Consider the following 21,183-nt stretch of genomic DNA (forward strand, 5'->3'; position numbering starts at 1 on the left):
GGGCGGTGATGAGCTCTAGCAGTGATTAAGAGTGACTGAACACATCATTTCCTTTGTCATCGTGATTAGGCCAGGGAGACGAGCCCTCAGGTGGAGGAGGGGGTAATGCATATGATTAGGTGTGCCATTTAGATGCCATTCCCACTAATGGCTAATACCAGGTTAGTGACGGGGAGAAAATACTGCAGAGAATTTACCTAGCTAATGTTGATGGTGTTGGAACTCTTCAAACGATGCGATGGGGAAATTTAGAGAACATCTAATAACATTTGCTGTGGGATTGTGTCAGGTGTTCGCCCCCAGGGCTCCCAGCCAGTTCCATCCTGTTTTCTCTGTTCTCTCTAGCAGATTGTCATTGGCCACAGAGGACCTCCAGACACTGTCAACATCCCGACTGAATGTGGGACTATAATACTGGAGTTTGAAAAGGGTTGTGTATGAAATGTGCCATTACACAGAGTAAAGGGCTGTATCCAATATCAAGGGTCTACAAAATGTGCTGTAGATATGATAGTTCAGTTCACACAAATAACAACAACCCGGCTGCACATGCAGTGCTCTGAGTAGAGCCAATATATATGAGTGTTTGGGTAAGAAATGAAAGGGATCATTTCCTTTTCAACCGCTCATCTTGGCTAACATATCAAAGCGAGTGTCTGAAGTTACGCCATCTTTAAGACTCAAACGGTCCCTCTGTCTCCTAAATCCCCTCTTAACTTGTCGGAACAAAGAGAAGCCTCATCAAAACTCGGACACAAAATATAAAGAATAGTAGGATGTTCTCTCTCAGCCGTGCAGGATTCATTTGGTAAATTATCTGTGTCGTGGAGTAATAATCATAGGGTATTTTGGAGGGATTTGAGGGCCAGGCCGGGAGGCATCCGCTGGAGTGATCTCTAATTGCTGGAAGCGGAGGCCTCGACTGCCTGCCGCTCTTTTGAAGCCACCGGCTGCTGCTCCCAGCCAGAGGAACCAACCAGCAGGAGGAGGCGTCCCACAGAGCCGCTCTCTCACTCTCCCTCTCTCACTCCGTCTCTCTGCTCTCCTTCCTCTCCTTTCCTCCTATGCTCCCCGGGCCTGCAATCCCTCTCCAGTAGACAGACACCCCGCACTAGGCTCCACTCCGACGGCCATCTTTAATCCCCCACTGCTAGTTGTTTACGTGGCTGTGTGACGTCACAGGTGAGGGCCTCTCTCTGAGGGAGGGAGTGGTGGCGGTAGCCAGGTTAACTCCCTGCATGGCCCAGCCTCCAGGGCGAGAGTGTGCAGAAGTAACGGGAGATTTTGTTTAAAATAATGAATGTTATATAACGGGAGGATAGAGGCCTAATGGTTGCACTTATAGGCTGTTCTCACCGTCCAACGAGACAGTGATTATCTCAATATGAACAATGGAGAAATAAGTAATGGAGAGGAGTTTAGCCAGATGGCCGGAACACTATGACACCTGATTATATTCCATCCATTGTTTGAGTCTTTATTGTGTATTCAATGTCATAACAATCCATTTCAAGAGAAATAACTTCCACTTTCTAGCTACAAGAGGTAAACATATGCTGCACTGAACATACACATGTTCACTCACACATACACATAGACGGCTGTGCATATAGACATAGCACTTACAGTACCAGTCAAAAGTTTGGACACGCCTACTCATTCAAGAGTTCTTCTTTATTTTAACTATTTTCTACATTGTAGAATAATAGTGAAGACATCAAAACTATGAAATAACACATATGGAATTATGTAGTAACCAAAATACAAATATATTTGAGATTCTTCAAAGTAGCCATGCCTTGCCTTGATGAGTGCTTTGCACACACTTGGCATTCTCTCAACCAGCTTCACCTGGAATGCTTTTCCAACATATGCTGAGCACTTGTTGGCTGCTTTTCCTTCACTCTGCGGTCCAACTCATCCCAAACCATCTCAATTGGGTTGAGGTTGGGTGATTGTGGAGGCCAGGTCATCTGATGCAGCACTCCATCACTCTCCTTCTTGATCAAATAGCCCTTACACAGCCTGGAGGTGTGTTGGGTCATTGTCCTGTTGAAAAACAAATGATGGTCCCACTAAGCGCAAACCAGATGGGATGGCATTTCGCTACAGAATTCTGTGGTAGCCATGCTGGTTAAGTGTGCCTAAATAAATAACCGACCGTGTGACCAGCAAAGCACCCCCACACCATCACACCTCCTCCATGTTTCACAGTGGGAACCACACATGCGGAGATCATCCATTCACCTACTCTGCATCTCACAAAGACACGGCGGTTGGAACCAAAAATCTCAAATTTGGACTCATCAGATTCACACCGGTCTAATGTCCATTGTTCGTGTTTCCTGGCCCAAGCAAGTCCCCTCTTCTTAATGGCGTCCTTTAGTAGTGATTTCATTGCAGCAATTCAACCATGAAGGCCTGATTCATGCAGTCTCCTCTGAACAATTGATGTTGAGATGTGTCCGTTGAACTCTGTGAAGCATTTATTTGGGCTGCAATTTCTGAGGTTGATAACTCTAATGAACTTATCCTCTGCAGCAGAGGTAACTCTGGGTTTTCCTTTCCTGTGGCGGTCCTCATGAGAGCCAGTTTCATCATAGTGCTTGATGGTTTTTGCCACTGAACTTGAAGAAACTTTCTAATTCATGAAATTTTAAGACCTTTATGTCTTAAAGTAATGATGTACTGTCATTTCTCTTTGCTTATTTGAGCTGTTCTAGACATAATATGGACTTGGTATTTTACCAAATAAGGCTATCTTCTGTATACCTACCTTGTCACAACACAACTGATTGGCTCAAACGCATTAAGAAGGAAAGAAATGTCACAAATTCACTTTGAACTAGGCACACCTGTTAATTTAAATGCATTCCAGGTGACTACCTCATGAAGCTGGTTGACAGAATACCAAGAGTGCGCAAAGCTGTCATTAAGGCAAAGGGTGGCTACTTTGAAGAATCTCAAATATAAAATATATTTGGATTTGTTTAATACTTTTTTACATTTAATAGTGTTGTCTTCAATATTATTCTACAATGTAGAAAATAGTAAAAATAAAGAAAACCCTTGAATGAGGTGCATCCAAACTTTTGACTGGTACTGTATATACACTAACATGCACGCATCTTCATAAGTCACACAGACATATCCCCCGACACATAGACAGACGCAAAAACACACAGCAATGCACAGACCCGTGCCTGGTTGTCTAGAAGCGAGGCGAGACTGGCGCAGTGTGACATTGACTCCTTGGTGCCAACCGGGAGGCTGGAGCTGAGATTCGTCCCTGGGCTGCCGATCCAGGTAAGCAGATTACAGACACACACAATACAGCCTTCTGTTCATGTTCCAGGAACAAACCAGGCCTTTCAGCCCACAGAAAAACCTAACCGTGCTGCTGCGTGCCCATCGATCCTCTCACCCTCCCTACCTCCCTTCTCTCTCTCACACTCCCTGCCTCCCTTCTCTCTCTTTCCTTCTCTCTCTCTCTCCAGCCTCGGTCCAAGTGAGACTTTTACCTTCATCATTATTCAACCTCCATCTTAGTTCTGCTACATGCTGCCAGAAATTACTAATACTTGCATCATTCAAAAAAACACAAATTTAACCTGTAATCATTACACAGTATTTGTTAAAGCGGTTAAATGGATGCCGTCTGGATACAAGCCATTGTTAAGGAATATCATGTGTAATTTCAATGGGTTTCATCATCATCCTACTCATCTGTTATTAAGCAGAATCAAATGAAAAAGGTGTCCAATTAGGCTCACTGGGACCTCCGGTGGATGACAAATACACTGTACCCCCTTTTACTGGTTGTTGTGGATTTGGTTTCATGATCGACATAAGTTCCTACCACAGAATTTGTAGTGTACTGAGTGACGGAATCAAAGAGCAATCCATAGCATTGTCTTCGCTATCCTTAATGGAGGATTAAACTATCTTTGTGGAAGAGCATTGGATTCCATCACTTCTACTTTTACAGCCAACTTCAAACGGTTTAGTTGATACCACGATATCAGCAGCTGCCAGTCAACCAAAAGTTGTCTTTCACAACTTATCACTGTCTCCACCCCCCCCCCCCCCCCCCCACACACACACACACACCATTGGTCTCACCTCCCTCACACTCTCATTGGCAATGGCAATTTGTTTGACAGTAAAATCACTGTTTAGATTGTAGATCATGTGTCAGGTTGGCGGATGTGAGCAGGAAGGCACTTGAAAGAATGATTTTAACTCAGTGCAGATCTAAAAGGTTCCTGGAATATTGCTGGTGGTATAAGTGGTAGGTACAGTTGGTTAGTATTGGTGGTTTACGGTGTAAACCATGCTCCATGGCTGGCTGGATGCTTGGTCTTTCTGACTAGGTGATAGGTACCCCCCAAGGGTATCCCAGAGACTGCTCCAAGACGCCGCCGGCGGAGAAGAGGTATTCGGAGTTGACCTTTAGTCAAACTCAGGGGGCGTGCATACCATCCACCGCTTCCGAGTATATTACTCGCTAATGTTCAGTCCTTCGACAATAAAGTAGATGAGCTCAGGTCGAGGATCTCCTTCCAGAGAGACATCAGGGACTGTAACATACTCATGGAATAATGGCTCTCTCCTGATATACTGTCCATACAGCCAGCTGGGTTCTCAGTACATAGCACAGACACGAATAAAGAACTTTCCGGGAAAAATAAAGGCGATGTATGTTTCATGATTAACTACTCATGCTCTGATTATGGTAACGTACAGGAAATCAAGTTATTTAGTTCACCCAACCTAGAATACCTAAAAATCTAATGCAGACCGTATAACCTCCCAAGATTATTCTCTTCGGTCATGTCACAGTCGTGTATATTACCCCTCAAGCCGATACCATGACGGCTCTCAAGGAACTTCATTGGACTTTGTGCCAACTGGAAATCACATATCCTGAGGATGCATTTATTGTAGCTGGGGACAAATCTTAGGAAAACTCGACAGAAGTTTTATCAACACATTGACTGCGCCACTCGCGCATCAAAATCCCTCGGCCATTGCTGCTCTTCCTTCCAGGATGGCTACAAGGCCCTATCCGCCTTCCCTTCGGCAAATCAGATCATGTCTCCATCCTGTTCCTCCCTTCCTATAAGCAGAAACTCAAACAGGAAGTACCTGTGGTAAGGACTGTTCAACGCTGGTCTGACCAATCGGAATCCATGCTTCAAGATTGTTTTGATTACACGGACCGAGATATATTCCGGTTCGCCTCTGGGAATAACATTAACGTATACACTGACACGATGACTGAGTTCATTAGGAAGTGTATAGCTGATGTTGTTCCCATTGTGACGACTAAAACCTACCCAAACCAAAATACGTGGATAGATGGCAGCATTCACGCAAAACTGAAAGCAAACAGGCAAAAACGTCAGTACAAAGACAAAGTGGAGTCGCAATTCAACGGGACGTATGTGGCAGGGATTCCAGACAATTCCAGACAATCACGGATTATAAAGGGAAAACCAGTCACGTCGCGGACACAGTCATCTTGATCCCGGACAAGCTAAATCCTTTCTTCACCCACTTCAAGAAGAACACAGTGCCGCCGACGCGGGCCACCACCACTCCCGTGGACTGTGATCTCTCATTCTCTATGGCTGACATGAGTAAGACATTTAAGCATGTTAAGCCTCGCAAAGCTGCCTGCCCAGACGGCATCCCTAGCCGCGTCCTCAGAGCATGCATAGACCAGCTGGCTGGAGTGTTTACGGACATATTCAATCTCTCCCTATAACAGTCTGTTGTCCCTACTTGCTTCAAGATGTCCGTCATTGTTCCTGTACCCAAGAAAGTGAAGGTAACTGAGCTAAATGACTATCGCCCCGTAGCACTCACTTCTTTCATCACGAATTGCTTTGAGAGGGTAGTTAAGGATCATATCACCACCCCATTACCAGACACCCTAGACCCACTGTCATTTGCATACCGCCCCAATAGATGCACGGATGACTCAATCGCCATCACACTGCCCTATCCCATCTGGACAAGAGGAATACCTATGTAAGAATGCGGTTCATTGACTACAGCTCAGCCTTCAACATCACAGTACCGTCCAAACTCATCATTAAGCTCGGGGACCATTGTCTGAACCCCGTCCTGTCCACATCGACGGGGCCGCAGTGGAGAAGGTGAAAAGCGTAAAGTTCCTCTGCTTACACATTACTGACAATCTGAAATGATCCACCCACACAGAGGTTGAAGAAATTCGGCTTGACCCCTAAAACCCTCACAAACTTTTACAGATGCACCACCACCTGGTACGACAACTGCATTGTCCACAACCGCAGGGCTCTCCAGAGGGTGTTGTGACAAGGTAGGGGTGGTATACAGAAGATAGCCCTATTCGGTAAAAGACCAAGTCCATACATTCCATCATTACTTTAAGACATGAAGGTCAGTCAATCTGGAACATTTCAAGAACTTTGAAAGTTTCTTCAACAGCCTTCGCAAAAACCATCAAGCGCTATGATGAAACTGGCTCTCATGAGGACCGCCACAGGAAAGGAAGACCCATTGCAGAGGATAAGTTCATTAGAGTTACCAGCCTCAGAAATTGCAGCTCAAATAAATGCTTCCCAGAGTTCAAGTAACAGACACATCTCAACATCAACTGTTCAGAGGAGACAGCATGAATCAGGCCTTCACGGTCAAATTGATTCAAAGAAACCACTACTAAAGGACACCAATAATAAGAAGAGACATGCTTGGGCCAAGAAACACAAACAATGGACAATTGAGATGGTTTGAGATGAGTTGGACCGCAGAGTGAAGGAAAAGCAGCCAACAAGTGCTAAGCATATGTGGGAACTCCTTCAAGACTCCTTCAAGAAAGCATTCCAGGTGAAGCTGGTTGAGAGAATGCCAAGAGTATGCAAAGCTGTCATCAAGGCAAAGGGTGGCTACTTTGAAGAATCTAAAATCAAAAATTTATTTGTATTTGTTTAAAACCTTTTGATGATTCCATATGTGTTATTTCATACTTTGATGTCTTCACTATTATTCTACAACGCAGAAAATAGTAAAAATAAAGAAAAACCCTTGAATGAGTTGGTGTGTCCAAACTTTTGACTGGTATTGTACTATTCTTCAGATATACTACATATTCTATCCATATTCTGTCCATATTGTCGATACATCCTATCACATATGTATATATATTTATACTCCGAACTTCGGCATTGCTCGTCCTAATATTTCGATACTTCTTAATTCCATTATTTTACTTTTTAGATTTTTGTGTATTGTAAGATATTACAGCACTGTTGGAGCTAAGAACACAAGAATTTCACTACACCTGCAATAACATCTGCTAAATATGTGTATGCGACCAGTAAAATTGTATTTGATTTGGGGGAGGGAGGGAGGAGCAGAGGAATGGGGAGGTGGGAGAAAGGTGAAGTTGGGTAGAAGAGGGAGGGGGGGGGGTGCTGCAAGGTTGGCAGTAACAATGGCTCAACTCCGGTGTGAACCTCTGGACAGCACATGCCGCTTGCCAGAAACATTGAATTCCCAACACAATCACCCTTATTTTATTCCTTTAAATGCCAGGGAGATGGTGTGCAGCACTCGCCTTTGTCAGGAGCTTCACTTGCAGCGAGTGTCCTCTAACAGGAGAGAGAGAGAGGGAGAGAGAGAGAGAGAGAGGGAGAGAAAGAAGGAGAGAAAGAATGAGAGAGAGAGAGAGAGAGAGAGAGAAATAGAAAGCAAGAAAGAGAAAGAAAGAGAGAGGGGGAGAGAGAGAGAAGGGAGGGAGGGCGTAAAGAAATGTGTTTTAGCAGTCGTTTCAGCAGCAGTCACCTTAGGGGTGGCGTCTGAAGGACACTGCTGAATACTCCAAATGAGTGTGAAGAGCGGCGCAGAGAGAGGATTAGAAAGCACATTTTCACACACACACACACACACACACACACACACACACACACACACACACACACACACACACACACACCTGTCTGTGTAAGGCACTCCGAGGAACCATCACGACAGGAGATTTAAAAGAACACCGCAGATACCTTGACTGTTAGACGTCCTGTCTCACAACCTCTTTTAATATAGAGGACAAGGAACAATATGTCTTCACACATCGCCCTCATATCACTGTACATTGTCTGTTCAGAGCCACCATGAAAAACTGGATTCTCTCCATTTTCCATATACACACAATGGAGTCTCTCTATCTGTCAAGTTATTGACAGGAGTACACAAATTTGAGTCGTGTGTTGAGAATCTGAAAAATCACCAACCAGAGGAATAACAGTATATACTAAAATGCTAGTAAGACAAAGGAAGACTTTCATCTGTCTCTCACTATTGTTAGCTCTGAATGAGAAAAATGGCCAGGCCGGGTGCTTATCCATCATTGTCTTCATTTGAAGGGCATTTGGCAGCCCAAAGGCAAACACCTAATACACTGATACACTCCTCTCCGCTCAGCTCCCATCCCCATCCCTATCCCTTCACAGACACACACTGATACACTCCTCTCTGCTCAGCTCCCATCCCTATCCCTTCACAGACACACACTGACACACTCCTCTCCGCTCAGCTCCCATCCCTATCCCTTCACAGACACACACTGACACTCCTCTCCGCTCAGCTCCCATCCCTATCCCTTCACAGACACACACTGACACTCCTCTCCGCTCAGCTCCCATCCCTATCCCTTCACAGACACACACTGACAGAGCAGCAGTGCAGTCAGAGAGAGATGAGGGAAAAGCAGCAACTCGTCGTCTCAAAGCAGACCTCACACTGGGTTCTGTCACTTCACATCACGATTCACTCAAACTCATATAGCACTTCCACTAGTTCAGATACTGCTCACAGAGAGACGCTTTACCAGACACACACTGCAGGCAGCACACACACACACATTTACGCACACACAGACACATACACACACACACTCGCATACATGCATAAATACGCATGCTAGTGATACCCGGGTCAGCTGTTTGTTCACCCGCACCCACCGTCAATTGCTAATAACCCATCCGCAACCGCCCAACTATATGTGATAAAGTGAAAATCTAACACCTGTATCCGACCCTAACCGGGAAATATAGAAAATGCGCTGTACAGTCAGAGATGGCAGAACGGTTTTTTGAAAGGGGTGCAGGATTTTTTTAAAGCCTAATTTAGATATGTTTCAGCTTATATACTGAACAACAAAAAAAACGCAACATGCAACAATTTCAAAGAGTTTACTGAGTTACAGTTCAAAATGGAAATCATGTAATTTAAATAAATTCATTTGGCCCTAACCTATGGATTTCACATGTCTGGGCAGGGTTTCGGCCATGGGTGGGAGCCAAGTCCACCCACTGGGAGAGCCAGGCCCAGAAAATCAGAATGAGTTTTTCCCCACAAAAGGGCTTTATTACAGAAACAAATACTCCTAAGCACCCCCCCCCCCCATCCTCAGACGAACCCGCAGGTGAAGAAGCCGTACGTGGAGGTCCTGGGCTGGCGTGGTTACACATGGTCTGTGGTTGTCAGGCCGGTTGGATGTACTGCCGAATTCTTTAAAACGACGTTGGATGCAGCTTATGGTAAAGAAATTAAGATTAAATGTCCAACAGCACTGTTGGACATTCCTACAGTCAGCATGCCAATTTCACACTCCCTCAAAACTTCTGTGGAATTGTGTTGTGTGACAAAACTGCACATTTTAGAGTGGCCTTTTATTGTCCCCAGCATAAGGTATTGGCAAAGTTTTCTCTTCCATCTCTCAGTTCGGCTTGGATGCATATTTTATGTGGCAGAAATACTATCAGCTTTTATGATGCTGATAAAGATAGCAGCTTTACAGATGGTCCCTAACCGCGCATTCATTCTCTCAAGATTCTGAAAGAATCCCAAGTGGCGCAGCGGTCTAAGGCATTGCAGTGTTGCGGCGTTACTACAGGCTGATGTTCATTCCCAGGATGTGTCACAACTGGCTGTGACGGGGAGTCCCATAGGGCGGCGAACAATTGTCCCAGCCTCGTCCGGGTAAGGGGAGGGTTTGTGGCAGGCTGAGCGCCCCTGACTTCTGTCATTGAACGATGTTTCCTCCAACACATTGGTGCAGCTGGCTTCCGGATTAAGCGAGCGGGTATTAAGAAGCGCGGCTTGGCGGGTCATGTTTCGGAGGACGCATGACTCAACTTTCACCTCTCCCGAGCCAGTTGGAGAATTGCAGCGATGAGACAAGATTGTAATCACAAAATTGAGGAGAAAAATGGGGTAAAAAAAAAAGAGTCAAAATGTTGGCTACATTTGGTGTAGGCCTATCATTTTACTGCAAGAAATGCTTAATTCTGCAGGAGTTAATAGGCTATCAGGCTATGTGAGACGTTATACAGTAGATCTAGCCTGCAGTCAGCGTCCAGATTTTGGGGCGGCAGGTAGCTTAGTGGTTAGAGTGTTGGACTAGTAACCAAAAGGTTGCAGGATTGAATCCCTGAGCTGACAAGGTAAAAATCTGTCGTTCTGCCCCTGAACAAGGCAGTTAACCCACTTTTCCCTGGTAGGCCGTCATTGTAAATAAGAATTTGTTCATAACTGATTGCCTAGTTCAATAAAAATGTAATCCATCTGAACAGTAGGCTCCAGTTTCCTTAACATGCCATATTTGAAGTCCCGTCGTGTGACTGTTGAATTTGTATTGCGCCTGACAATCATCACACTGTAATCCTCTTTTACCACTTTTTCTTTTACAATCTTTCCCAAACTGTTCTAGCCCTCCCTTCTCTTTATTGTCAATTCTCCTATTCACAGCTTTTCTCTTATTGAATTAAACTCCGATATTGTCCTTTTTTCCACAGTGGATCAGCATTAACTTTTTCTGTCCAAGTTCCCAAAAGCATTTAGCGTGTATATGGTGCGGATATAGTCAGCCCTAATGTCACGTCCTGACCAGCAGAGGGCGTATTGCTTTGTCTAGGTCAGGATGTGGCAGGGGGTTTGTGTTTGTTTAATGTTGGGTGGATGATTGGGACTTCCAATTGAAGGCAGGTGTGTATAGTTGCCTTTGATTGGAAGTCCTATATAGGTGTGTGTGTTTGTCTTTGGGGTTGTGGGGAATTGTTGTGTGCACTGCGTTTGTTTGAGCCTGCCACACTGTTGCTGTTGTGAGTATTGTTTGTTGTTTTGTTTTTCTCAAGTGGATACCTTACATGTTTTTATCAGTAATAAACATGAGTGTCCACAATCCCGCTGCGCCTTGGTCCTCCTTAACCAACGACAACCGTGACAAAATTCCCCACCAACACAGGACCAAGCAGCGGAAGAAGGCTGGCAAGGACTGGGAGACCGAGAGGCACCCCCAATAATTTTTTAGGGGGGGGCACAAGGGCTGTGTGACGGGGCAGGAGCTGCCCGCTAGTCAACAGTCGCCAGAGCTGCCCGCCAGTCAACAGTCGTCAGAGCTGCCCGCCAGTCAACAGTCGTCAGAGCTGCCCGCCAGTCAACAGTCGTCAGAGCTGCCCGCCAGTCAACCATCACCAGAGCTGCCCGCCAGTCAACAGTCGTCAGAGCTGCCCGCCAGTCAACAGTCGTCAGAGCTGCCCGCCAGTCAACCATCACCAGAGCTGCCCGCCAGTCAACAGTCGTCAGAGCTGCCCGCCAGTCAACAGTCGTCAGAGCTGCCCGCCAGTCAACAGTCGTCAGAGCTGCCCGCCAGTCAACAGTCGTCAGAGCTGCCCGCCAGTCAACAGTCGCCAGAGAGGTCAGACTGCGCTGAACTGCCGGAGTGGCCAGACTGCGCTGAACTGCCGGAGTGGCCAGACTGCGCTGAACTGCCGGAGTGGCCAGACTGCGCTGAACTGCCGGAGTGGCCAGACTGCGCTGAACTGCCGGAGTGGCCAGACTGCGCTGAACTGCCGGAGTGGCCAGATTGCGCTGAACTGCCGGAGTGGCCAGACTGCCCAGACTGCCCAGACTGTCCCGAGTGGCCAGACTGCCCAGACTGTCCCGAGTGGCCAGACTGCCCAGACTGTCCCGAGTGGCCAGACTGCCCAGAGTTGCCAGACTGCCCAGATTGTCCCGAGTTGCCAGACTGCCCAGATTGTCCCGAGTTGCCAGACTGCCCAGACTGTCCCGAGTTGCCAGACTGCCCAGACTGTCCCGAGTTGCCAGATTGCCCAGACTGTCCCGAGTTGCCAGACTGCCCAGACTGTCCCGAGTTGCCAGACTGCCCAGACTGTCCCGAGTTGCCAGACTGCCCAGACTGTCCCGAGTTGCCAGACTGCCCAGACTGTCCCGAGTTGCCAGACTGCCCAGACTGTCCCGAGTTGCCAGACTGCCCAGACTGTCCCGAGTTGCCAGACTGTCCCGAGTTGCCAGACTGTCCCGAGTTGCCAGACTGTCCCGAGTTTCCAGACTGTCCCGAGTTTCCAGACTGTCCCGAGTTTCCAGACTGCCCAGACTGTCCCGAGTTGCCAGACTGCCCAGACTGTCCCGAGTTGCCAGACTGCCCAGACTGTCCCGAGTTGCCAGACTGCCCAGACTGTCCCGAGTTGCCAGACTGACCCGAGCTGCCCCGAACTGCCAGAGTGGCCCGACTGCCTGGAACGTCCAGAACCGGAGCCACCTCCAGGATAGGTGGGTTGGGGAGGGAGGGTGTAACACAGTGCCGTCGGTGACGGCAGCCACCCTCCCTTCCCTCCCTTATGGTTTAGGGGTTATTGTTTGTTGGTTTTTGTTGGGGTATTGGGGATTTTCTTGTGTTTTTCTTGTGTTTTTCTTTTTAGGTGCATCCTGGAGTCTGCACCTTGAGGGGGGGGGTACTGTCACGTCCTGACCAGCAGAGGGCGTATTGCTTTGTCTAGGTCAGGATGTGGCAGGGGGTTTGTGTTTGTTTAATGTTGGGTGGATGATTGGGACTTCCAATTGAAGGCAGGTGTGTATAGTTGCCTTTGATTGGAAGTCCTATATAGGTGTGTGTGTTTGTCTTTGGGGTTGTCGGGAATTGTTGTGTGCACTGCGTTTGTTTGAGCCTGCCACACTGTTGCTGTTGTGAGTATTGTTTGTTGTTTTGTTTTTCTCAAGTGGATACCTTACATGTTTTTATCAGTAATAAACATGAGTGTCCACAATCCCGCTGCGCCTTGGTCCTCCTTAACCAACGACAACCGTGACACCTAAAGTTTAGGTTTATGCACTAGCCTAACACTGGATACAAATAATGAAAGAAAATCCTCAATATAGCCTAAAGATGTGAATTGCACAAGAATTATACATTTAGAAAAAAAAACATGCATTGTTTTCTCGCTTTATTCAAATCACCCGCCCTTCATTCACAAAATATTTCATGACCCTAAACCCGCCCGTCCAGCGGATATAACCGTGGGGACCGTGGGTTATGACTCAACCCGCGCATGACTAACGCACGCACATGCACAAATGTGTGAACACACACACAGAATAGCACAAAAAAATCTATCCAACATTTACGCATCAATCCTGAGTAAAGCTCTACATCTGCTGATGTGGTTGGGCAACACTTTCACAGAGAGGTCTGCTTCAATGCTGAGGAGATCGTGTTCATGATATGACTATTTGGAGAAAAGCTGGGTAGTGTGAGAGACAGAGGGGAAGTGTCTGGCCTCAGTGTGTATATGAGGTGGAGAGGAAATGCCTGTCAGCAGCTGGACGACACACACTTCTCTCTGAGAGGAGAGGAGGGAAGTGCTAACAAGCAGCCGTCTAGCCGGCTAACGTAATGGGTGCAGCTAACTGGCCCTTATAATGGCTGCACTACTGTGGCTTTTTCAGTCACCATACTATCCATCACATCAGCATTGCTGCACATCACTGTGGACCACAGAGTCTGTTGGCTGTATATCAGGTCTTTTAGTGTCTTTTAGCCTGCAATTGGTAGCGTTTCTGGCTGTGGAAATGGTACAATTGTACTGCAGGGAGAGGAAGACGGAGACAGTCTGTCTTTGGAAAGTCCTCTGCTTTATAGAGAAACCTCCCCATAATCCCAGATAAAGAGCAGATAAGAGAGAGATAAAGGCAGCGCCGCTCCTGGGCCTTATCTCTGCTGTTATCTCTCAGCGCAGTGAGCGGTAGTGCTAGAGGCAGGCAGACAGGCAGGCAGCACCCACGGCTGGCTCCATAACCCCCTACATACACCCAGAGAGAAGGAAGAGCCCATGCCTGTCTCTACACGACACCCACCATCACCGTCTGTAACATCAGTCACACCTCAGCCTGCCATAGGTTTTAAATAGCATTCTATTGATTTTTAAAGGACGTTTTCCAGTGTCTGGATAAGCACTGTAATAGGTTGGCACCTTGTGAAATGAATCACCCAGTGTTGTTTAACAAGGGAAAATGCCACAGAAATGTGCTATTTTCTGTCCCATGAATACACGAAAAAGAAAAACACAAGGGATGTTAACATACAGATGGTGGACTTACCTCTATGTCTGTTAGTAGTTTTATCAAACATGAGCATGGCGTCTTCTACCTGAAAGACAAAAGAGGAAAACAGACATTAGTCTAAGGTCAGATAGGAGAGACATGGACGAGACATACACTGGTGATTACTTCTGTACTGTAGAAAAGATGCAAAGATGGGTAAAGAGGTTAAAGAGTGTGTATTCTTCAATGTGGGACAACGGACAGTCTTCCTCAGGGAACCATAGACAGTTTGAGCCCACCAGGTAGACACACCTCACTGCAACAACCAACCCCAGCCTCCTGTACTCCACCAGGAAGCAGCATGATCCATGGTGATATCAACTCTCATCATGTCGTTCAATAAAGCCACACAGAGAGAGACAGACGGCAAATGTTTATCCTCACACATCTCACGACAGATTGGAAGACAGAAATCTGTTCCCTATAATTCAGCAGAAGTGGTAAAAACAACTTGAATTTAGGCAGCCTCATTTTCATTGTGGTTTCTTGTTGAGAGAACAACACAAAAAAAGAGGAGGAAAAAAACAGCACCAGACAAAATCACAGAGGGGGAGATAGGGCAATGTGGCCCCGCACCACACATTCCCCTGTTACGGTCGCTAGGTAACGTGTGGTGTGGAGCGGAGCAGGCTGGGTCCTGGGGAGGTTTTGGCAGCGCGGTGTGGTGTGGTCCGGTGGGGGTGGGGGGGTGAGAGGGGCGAGGCGCGGTGGGAGGGTGGCAGGGCGGGTATGCGGGGAGGGCCATGTGGAGTGAGGGAAGAGATGAGAAGACAGGATCAGGGGGCTCAGATGGAACTGCCTGCCTTGATAAAGAGGAGCTCTGCCAGGCCCTGCCACACTGCTGCTGCCACGCTGCAAACCTACCACAGGATATAGGCACTAGTCTACTGCAGCTCTCTACCACTCACATGCTAGGCCTGCTGTACTATGACCACCTCCAAATGGACATTGACCTAAACCACCTGCTTAGCTCTGTAGTATGTCATTCATACGGTCTCATGTATTTGTCAGTTGGTAGAACCTGGTGCTTGTAACGCCAGGATAGTGGGTTCGATTCCCAGGACCACCCATATGTAAAATGTATACACGCATGACTGTAAGTTGATTTGGATAAAAGCGTCTACTAACTGGCATGTATTATTGCCTAGGATTTACTGTTTTCACACCTATAGTCATCCAATTTCCAAGAACACATCCACCCTGCAAAACACATTTCCTATAAATAATATACAGCCTACACTGGTAAATAGTAGTATGTGCCCTGAAGCTGATAGAATTAAACAATAAGGCCAGAGGAGGTGTGGTATATGGCCAATATACCACGGCTAAGGGCTGTTCTTAAGCACAACGCAACGTGGAGTGCCTGGATACAGCCGTTAGCCGTGGTATATTGGCCATATACCACAAATCCCTGAGGTGTCTTTTTGCTATTATAAACTGGTTATCAACGTAATTACACCAGTAAATATACTTTTTTTGTCATACCCGTGGTATACGGTCTGACGTATAATGGCTTTTAGCCAATCAGCATTCAGGGCTCAGACCACCCGGTTTATAATGTCTAGTATAAAACTGGTTGTTTGGATCCTGGATGCTGATTGGACAAGCAGCATTTCAAGCCGTGCTGTATTGGGCGTCACAGACATACCTATCCCTGCTAACAGTTCCATCTGATAATGATCACTCCGCCTTCATAACAGTATCATGTTCATGTAGCTGTCCCAATCATGTCTTGTATTTATCTCAACGAGCACATTATTTACCCTTGCTTCCAGCCTAGCATTTAGTTTGGTACAGTGGGGTTAATATAAGCCTCACTGTCTGCCTGTCCGACCTCAGAAACAATGTTTCACTTTTGAATTTCGGTGCCCAGATGAGACAACTTTTTCTGAGCCAGTCAAAATCACGCATCAACGTCATTATCATGGACATATGCAAGTAATGCAGATAGAAAAAAAGCTTGAACAAATGAAAATGCTCTAGTGTACTGTCATTCCAGGTTCAATGTTTGACGTGACTGAGTTAGCAGAAGTTGGCTAGCTAGCTAGCAAGTGACAAGAACGTAATCCAGCCTGCTTAGCAACCATTTTGTTTCAAATCAAATCAAAGTTTATTTGTCACGTGCGCCGAATACAACAGGTGTAGACCTTACAGTGAAATGCTTACTTACAGGCTCTAACCAATAGTGCAAAAAAAGGTATTAGGTGAACAATAGGTAAGTAAAGAAATAAAACAACAGTAAAAAGACAGGCTATATACAGTAGCGAGGCTATAAAAGTAGCGAGGCTACATACAGACACCGGTTAGTCAGGCTGATTGAGGTAGTATGTACATGTAGATATGGTTAAAGTGACTATGCATATATGATGAACAGAGAGTTGCAGTAGCGTAAAAGAGGGGTTGGTGGGTGGTGGGTGGGACACAATGCTGATTGCCCGGTTAGCCAATGTGCAGGAGCACTGGTTGGTCGGCCCAATTGAGGTAGTATGTACATGAATGTACAGTTAAAGTGACTATGCATATATGATAAACAGAGAGTAGCAGCAGCGTAAAAAGAGGGGTTGGGGGGGGGGGGGCACACAATGCAAATAGTCCAGGTAGCCATTTGGTTACCTGTTCAGGAGTCTTATGGCTTGGGGGTAAAAACTGTCGAGAAGCCTTTTTGTCCTAGACTTGGCACTCCGGTACCGCTTGCCATGCGGTAGTAGAGAGAACAGTCTATGACTGGGGTGGCTGGGGTCTTTGACAATTTTTAGGGCCTTCCGCCTGGTGTAGAGGTCCTGGATGGCAGGCAGCTTAGCTCCAGTGATGTACTGGGCCGTATGCACTACCCTCTGTAGTGCCTTGCGGTCAGAGGCCGAGCAATTGCCGTACCAGGCAGTGATGCAACCAGTCAGGATGCTCTCGATGTTGCAGCTGTAGAACCTTTTGAGGATCTCAGGACCCATGACAAATATTTTTAGTTTCCTGAGGGGGAATAGGCTTTGTCGTGCCCTCTTCACGACTGTCTTGGTGTGTTTGGACCATTCTAGTTTGTTGTTGATGTGGACACCAAGGAACTTGAAGCTCTCAACCTGCTCCACTACAGCCCCGTCGATGAGAATGGGGGCGTGCTCGGTCCTCCTTTTCCTGTAGTCCACAATAATCTCCTTGGTCTTGGTTACGTTGAGGGATAGGTTGTTATTCTGGCACCATCAGGCCAGGTCTCTGACTTCCTCCCTATAGGCTGTCTCGTCGTTGTCGGTGATCAGGCCTACCACTGTTGTGTCGTCTGCAAACTTGATGATGATGTTGGAGTCATGCCTGGCCATGCAGTCGTGGGTGAACAGGGAGTACAGGAGGGTACTGAGCAACTATGCAAAAAGAGTTAACGACTGGGTGGCGTCCGTAGCAACATGACCAAAAGTCAATGCCATTTACCTGTGACTGTATTCATGACACAGCACTGCCTCTTGTGCCTTATTGCTTAAGTACAAACGCCTAGTGGAAATACTAATAATGAAGAGGCCTATAGGCCATCAGTGCAGTGTATTATAGGCTTCCTATGTTCAGTGATGTTAAGATAGCCGTGTGTCTGTCTGTTATTATGACACTGCAGTGGGAGGACAGGTGTCAGGCAGCTTATTCAACGCAGGACACAAGTTCAGCAGTGATGGGGTGTTTCTCCTCTGCTTCAGGGCTCTTCAATGCAGCCATTCAGGCAGAGCACAACTCTATGGCTCTATCTGATAGAAGGTTAAGGACCTCTTCACCGCTCACACAAAACCCCTCCACACAGTCTCACTCCAGGGAAGGAGAAATCTCTCTTTCTCTCTCTCTCTCTGCCCTCCTCCTCTCTCACATGCTTCCCTTTCTCCTGGCTGGGTGAAAATAAAAGTTCAAAGGATAATGCATCTTATCACTATGTAAAAAGGGAGTGGGGACCCCAGTGGAGTGGCTGGCCTTTTGTGACAATGAAGAAAAGAGCCCTAGTCTATTTATTCAGTGTGTGTTACGTTAGCTATAGACTGGAGCAATGCAGTCCTCTGGCTTTGTGTCCACCCAGAAAAAGCACCAAGCTTTACAAAGGCAGTCTCGGGCCAAGAATCAAGACTAGTTCACCTTTAATAACTAAGGATCATGAAAACACGTATTCATTGAATTACTGCTACCCAAACACACTTTTGCCTACAGGAGAGCATGCACATGACTGTTGAGCTAACGACTACATGGCAGATTCTAGCAGCCAGTTAGGATGAGGCAGTGCAGGCGACAGACGCACAGTGCCACCAACACTTCCCACCAAGCAGAAGTTAAAATGGCAATCGTTAGCTCATTGTTGTATTTAAGTTGAATATAGAGCTTGTGCTAGCTAGGGTGATTTACTAAATACCTGTCGAGGTTCAACCTGAGGACAAGATGGGTTGAGAGTGTTGGGGAATGCAGATTGACCCATGTGGAGGAGGTTTGCACTCTAAGCAGGAAAAACACAAAGGGAAGGTAATCAAACATTTGTTTAGATCCCAGGACCCCTGGGGGAAGACTTATCCTGTTCCTGTCAGATAATATGATGCTAAACGTCCACTCCCGGACAACCTTTCCACCCGGGCCAATGCATCAACTAAATCCATAAGTATGAAAAACCTTACAAAAACGCCCAGTCAGTCTCTGTGGTACATGTCTCTGTGCTTATTGATGCTTCTGTCCTTGGATAAATAATTCAAACGGCAGCCAATTTGAATTATTTATCCAAGGACAGAAGCATCAATAAGCACAGAGACGTAGCGTTTTTGGGCTGAAAAAGCGGCAAGGGGATATTTAAGGCCTAAGGAAATGCATTATGACAGCAGTTTAGATCAGCGGCAATCACCTCATTATTTACATTCAGCACACAACAGAAAGGAATCAGTGGAGCTTCCCCGGGATCTGGGGCTAAGAACACCACAGCTCTCTGTCCACTGGAATAGGAACACAGTGAGGTCTCTGCTGCAACACAATGGGGGATGATTTGTATGAGATAATTTTGAATCCCTTCAGGTCTATGAAGGGATTGTGGGTTCGATTCCCACGGGGGGCCAGTACAAAAAAAAAAAACAAATGCATGAAATGAAATGTATGCATTCACTACTGTAAGTCGCTCTGGATAAGAGCGTCTGCTAAATGACAAAAATGTAAATGTAAAAATGTCTATGTCAAGGCCCAGTCGGTGTCCCTGTGAAACGTAGACTTCCAGAGGCCAGAGGAAAAAGAGGGAAAGATTTTGTGGTGGTGAAGGAAATGCTGAGTCATAAGATTTCTATGTTTGATTAGTCATGAGGGGAGGCAGAGTGCAGACTACCACTGCTCTGGGCCACAGAATGGTAACAATGCATTCGGAAAGTATTCAGACCCCTTGACTTTTTTCATATTGTGTTATGTTACAGCCTTATTCTAAAATGTATTAAATAAAGAAATGTCCTCATCAATCTACACACAATACCCCATACACATTTTGGAAATGTTTGCAAATGTATAACTACATAAAAAATTGTATTTACATAAGTTTCAGACCCTTTGCTATGAGAATTGAAACTAAACTCAGGTGCATCCTGTCTCCAATGATCATCCTTGAGATGTTTCTACAACTTGATTAGAGTCCACCTGTGGTTAATTCAATTGATTGGACATGATTTGGAAAGACACACACCTGTTAATATAAGATCCCATAGTTGACAGTGCATGTCAGAACAAAACCCAAGACAAGATTGTGTCGAGGCACAGATCTGAGGAACGGTACCAAAACATTTCTGCAGCATTGAAGGTCCACAGTGGCCTCCAGCATTCTTAAATGGAAGAAGTTAGGAATCACCAAGACTCTTCCTAGAGCTGGCCGCCCGGCCAAACTGAGCATTTGGGGGAGAAGGGCCTTGGTGACCAAGAACCCGATTTTGACTCTTACAGAGCTCCAGAGTTCCTCTGTGGAGATGGGTGAACCTTCCAGAAGGACAACCATCTCTGCAACACTCCACAAATTAGGCCTTTATGGTAGAGGCCAGACGGAAGCCACTCCTCAGTAAAAGGCACATGACAGCCCGCTTGGAGTTTGCCAAAAGGCACCTAAAGGACTCAGACCATGAGAAACAAGATTCTCTGGTCTGATGAAACCAAGATTGAACTATTTGGCCTAAATGCCAAGCGTTACGCCTGGAGGAAACCTGTCACCATCCCTACGGTGAAGCATGGTGGTAGCAGCATCATGCTGTGGGGATGTTTTTCAACAGCAGGAACTGAGAGACTAGTCAGGATTGAGGGAAAGATGAACAGAGCAAAGTACAGAGAGATCCTTTATGAAAACCTGCTCCAGAGCACTCAGGATCTCAGACAGGACAACAACCCTAAGCACACAGCCAAGACAACGCAGGAGTGGCTTTGGTACAAGTCTCTGAATGTCCTTGAGTGGCCCAGCCAGAGCCTGGACTTGATCCCGATTGAACATCTCTGGACTGGAGAGACCTGAAAATAGCTGTGCAGCAACCATCCTCATCCAACATGACAGAGCTTGAGAGGATCTGCAGAGAAGAATGGGAGAAACTCCCCAAATACAGGTGTGCCAAGCTTGTAGCGTCATACCCAAGAACACTTGAGGCTGTAATCGCTGCCAAAGGTGCTTCAGCAAAGTACTGAGTAAAGGGTCGGAATACTTATGTAAATGTGATATTACAGTTTTTTATTTTTAATACATTTGCAAAAATGTCTAAAAACCTGTTTTTGCTTCAT

At 46.3% G+C, this 21,183-nt stretch overlaps 1 protein-coding gene across 13 annotated transcripts in view; it reads right to left on the bottom strand.

Annotated features, from left to right (window-relative positions):
• The window catches only part of LOC115154563 (RNA-binding protein Musashi homolog 2), a 314,171-nt gene that overhangs the window by 119,302 nt on the left and 173,686 nt on the right, over nt 1–21,183 (bottom strand). For all 13 annotated transcript variants that reach the window (XM_029700902.1, XM_029700896.1, XM_029700900.1 and 10 more), the window contains exon 7: nt 14,446–14,494. In XM_029700902.1, coding sequence (XP_029556762.1) covers nt 14,446–14,494 — 49 coding nt within the window. The remainder of the gene's footprint in view (nt 1–14,445; nt 14,495–21,183) is intronic.

Source organism: Salmo trutta, chromosome 19 (genome assembly GCF_901001165.1).
Source record: "Salmo trutta chromosome 19, fSalTru1.1, whole genome shotgun sequence".
In the NCBI taxonomy this organism is placed as follows: Eukaryota; Metazoa; Chordata; class Actinopteri; order Salmoniformes; family Salmonidae; genus Salmo; species Salmo trutta.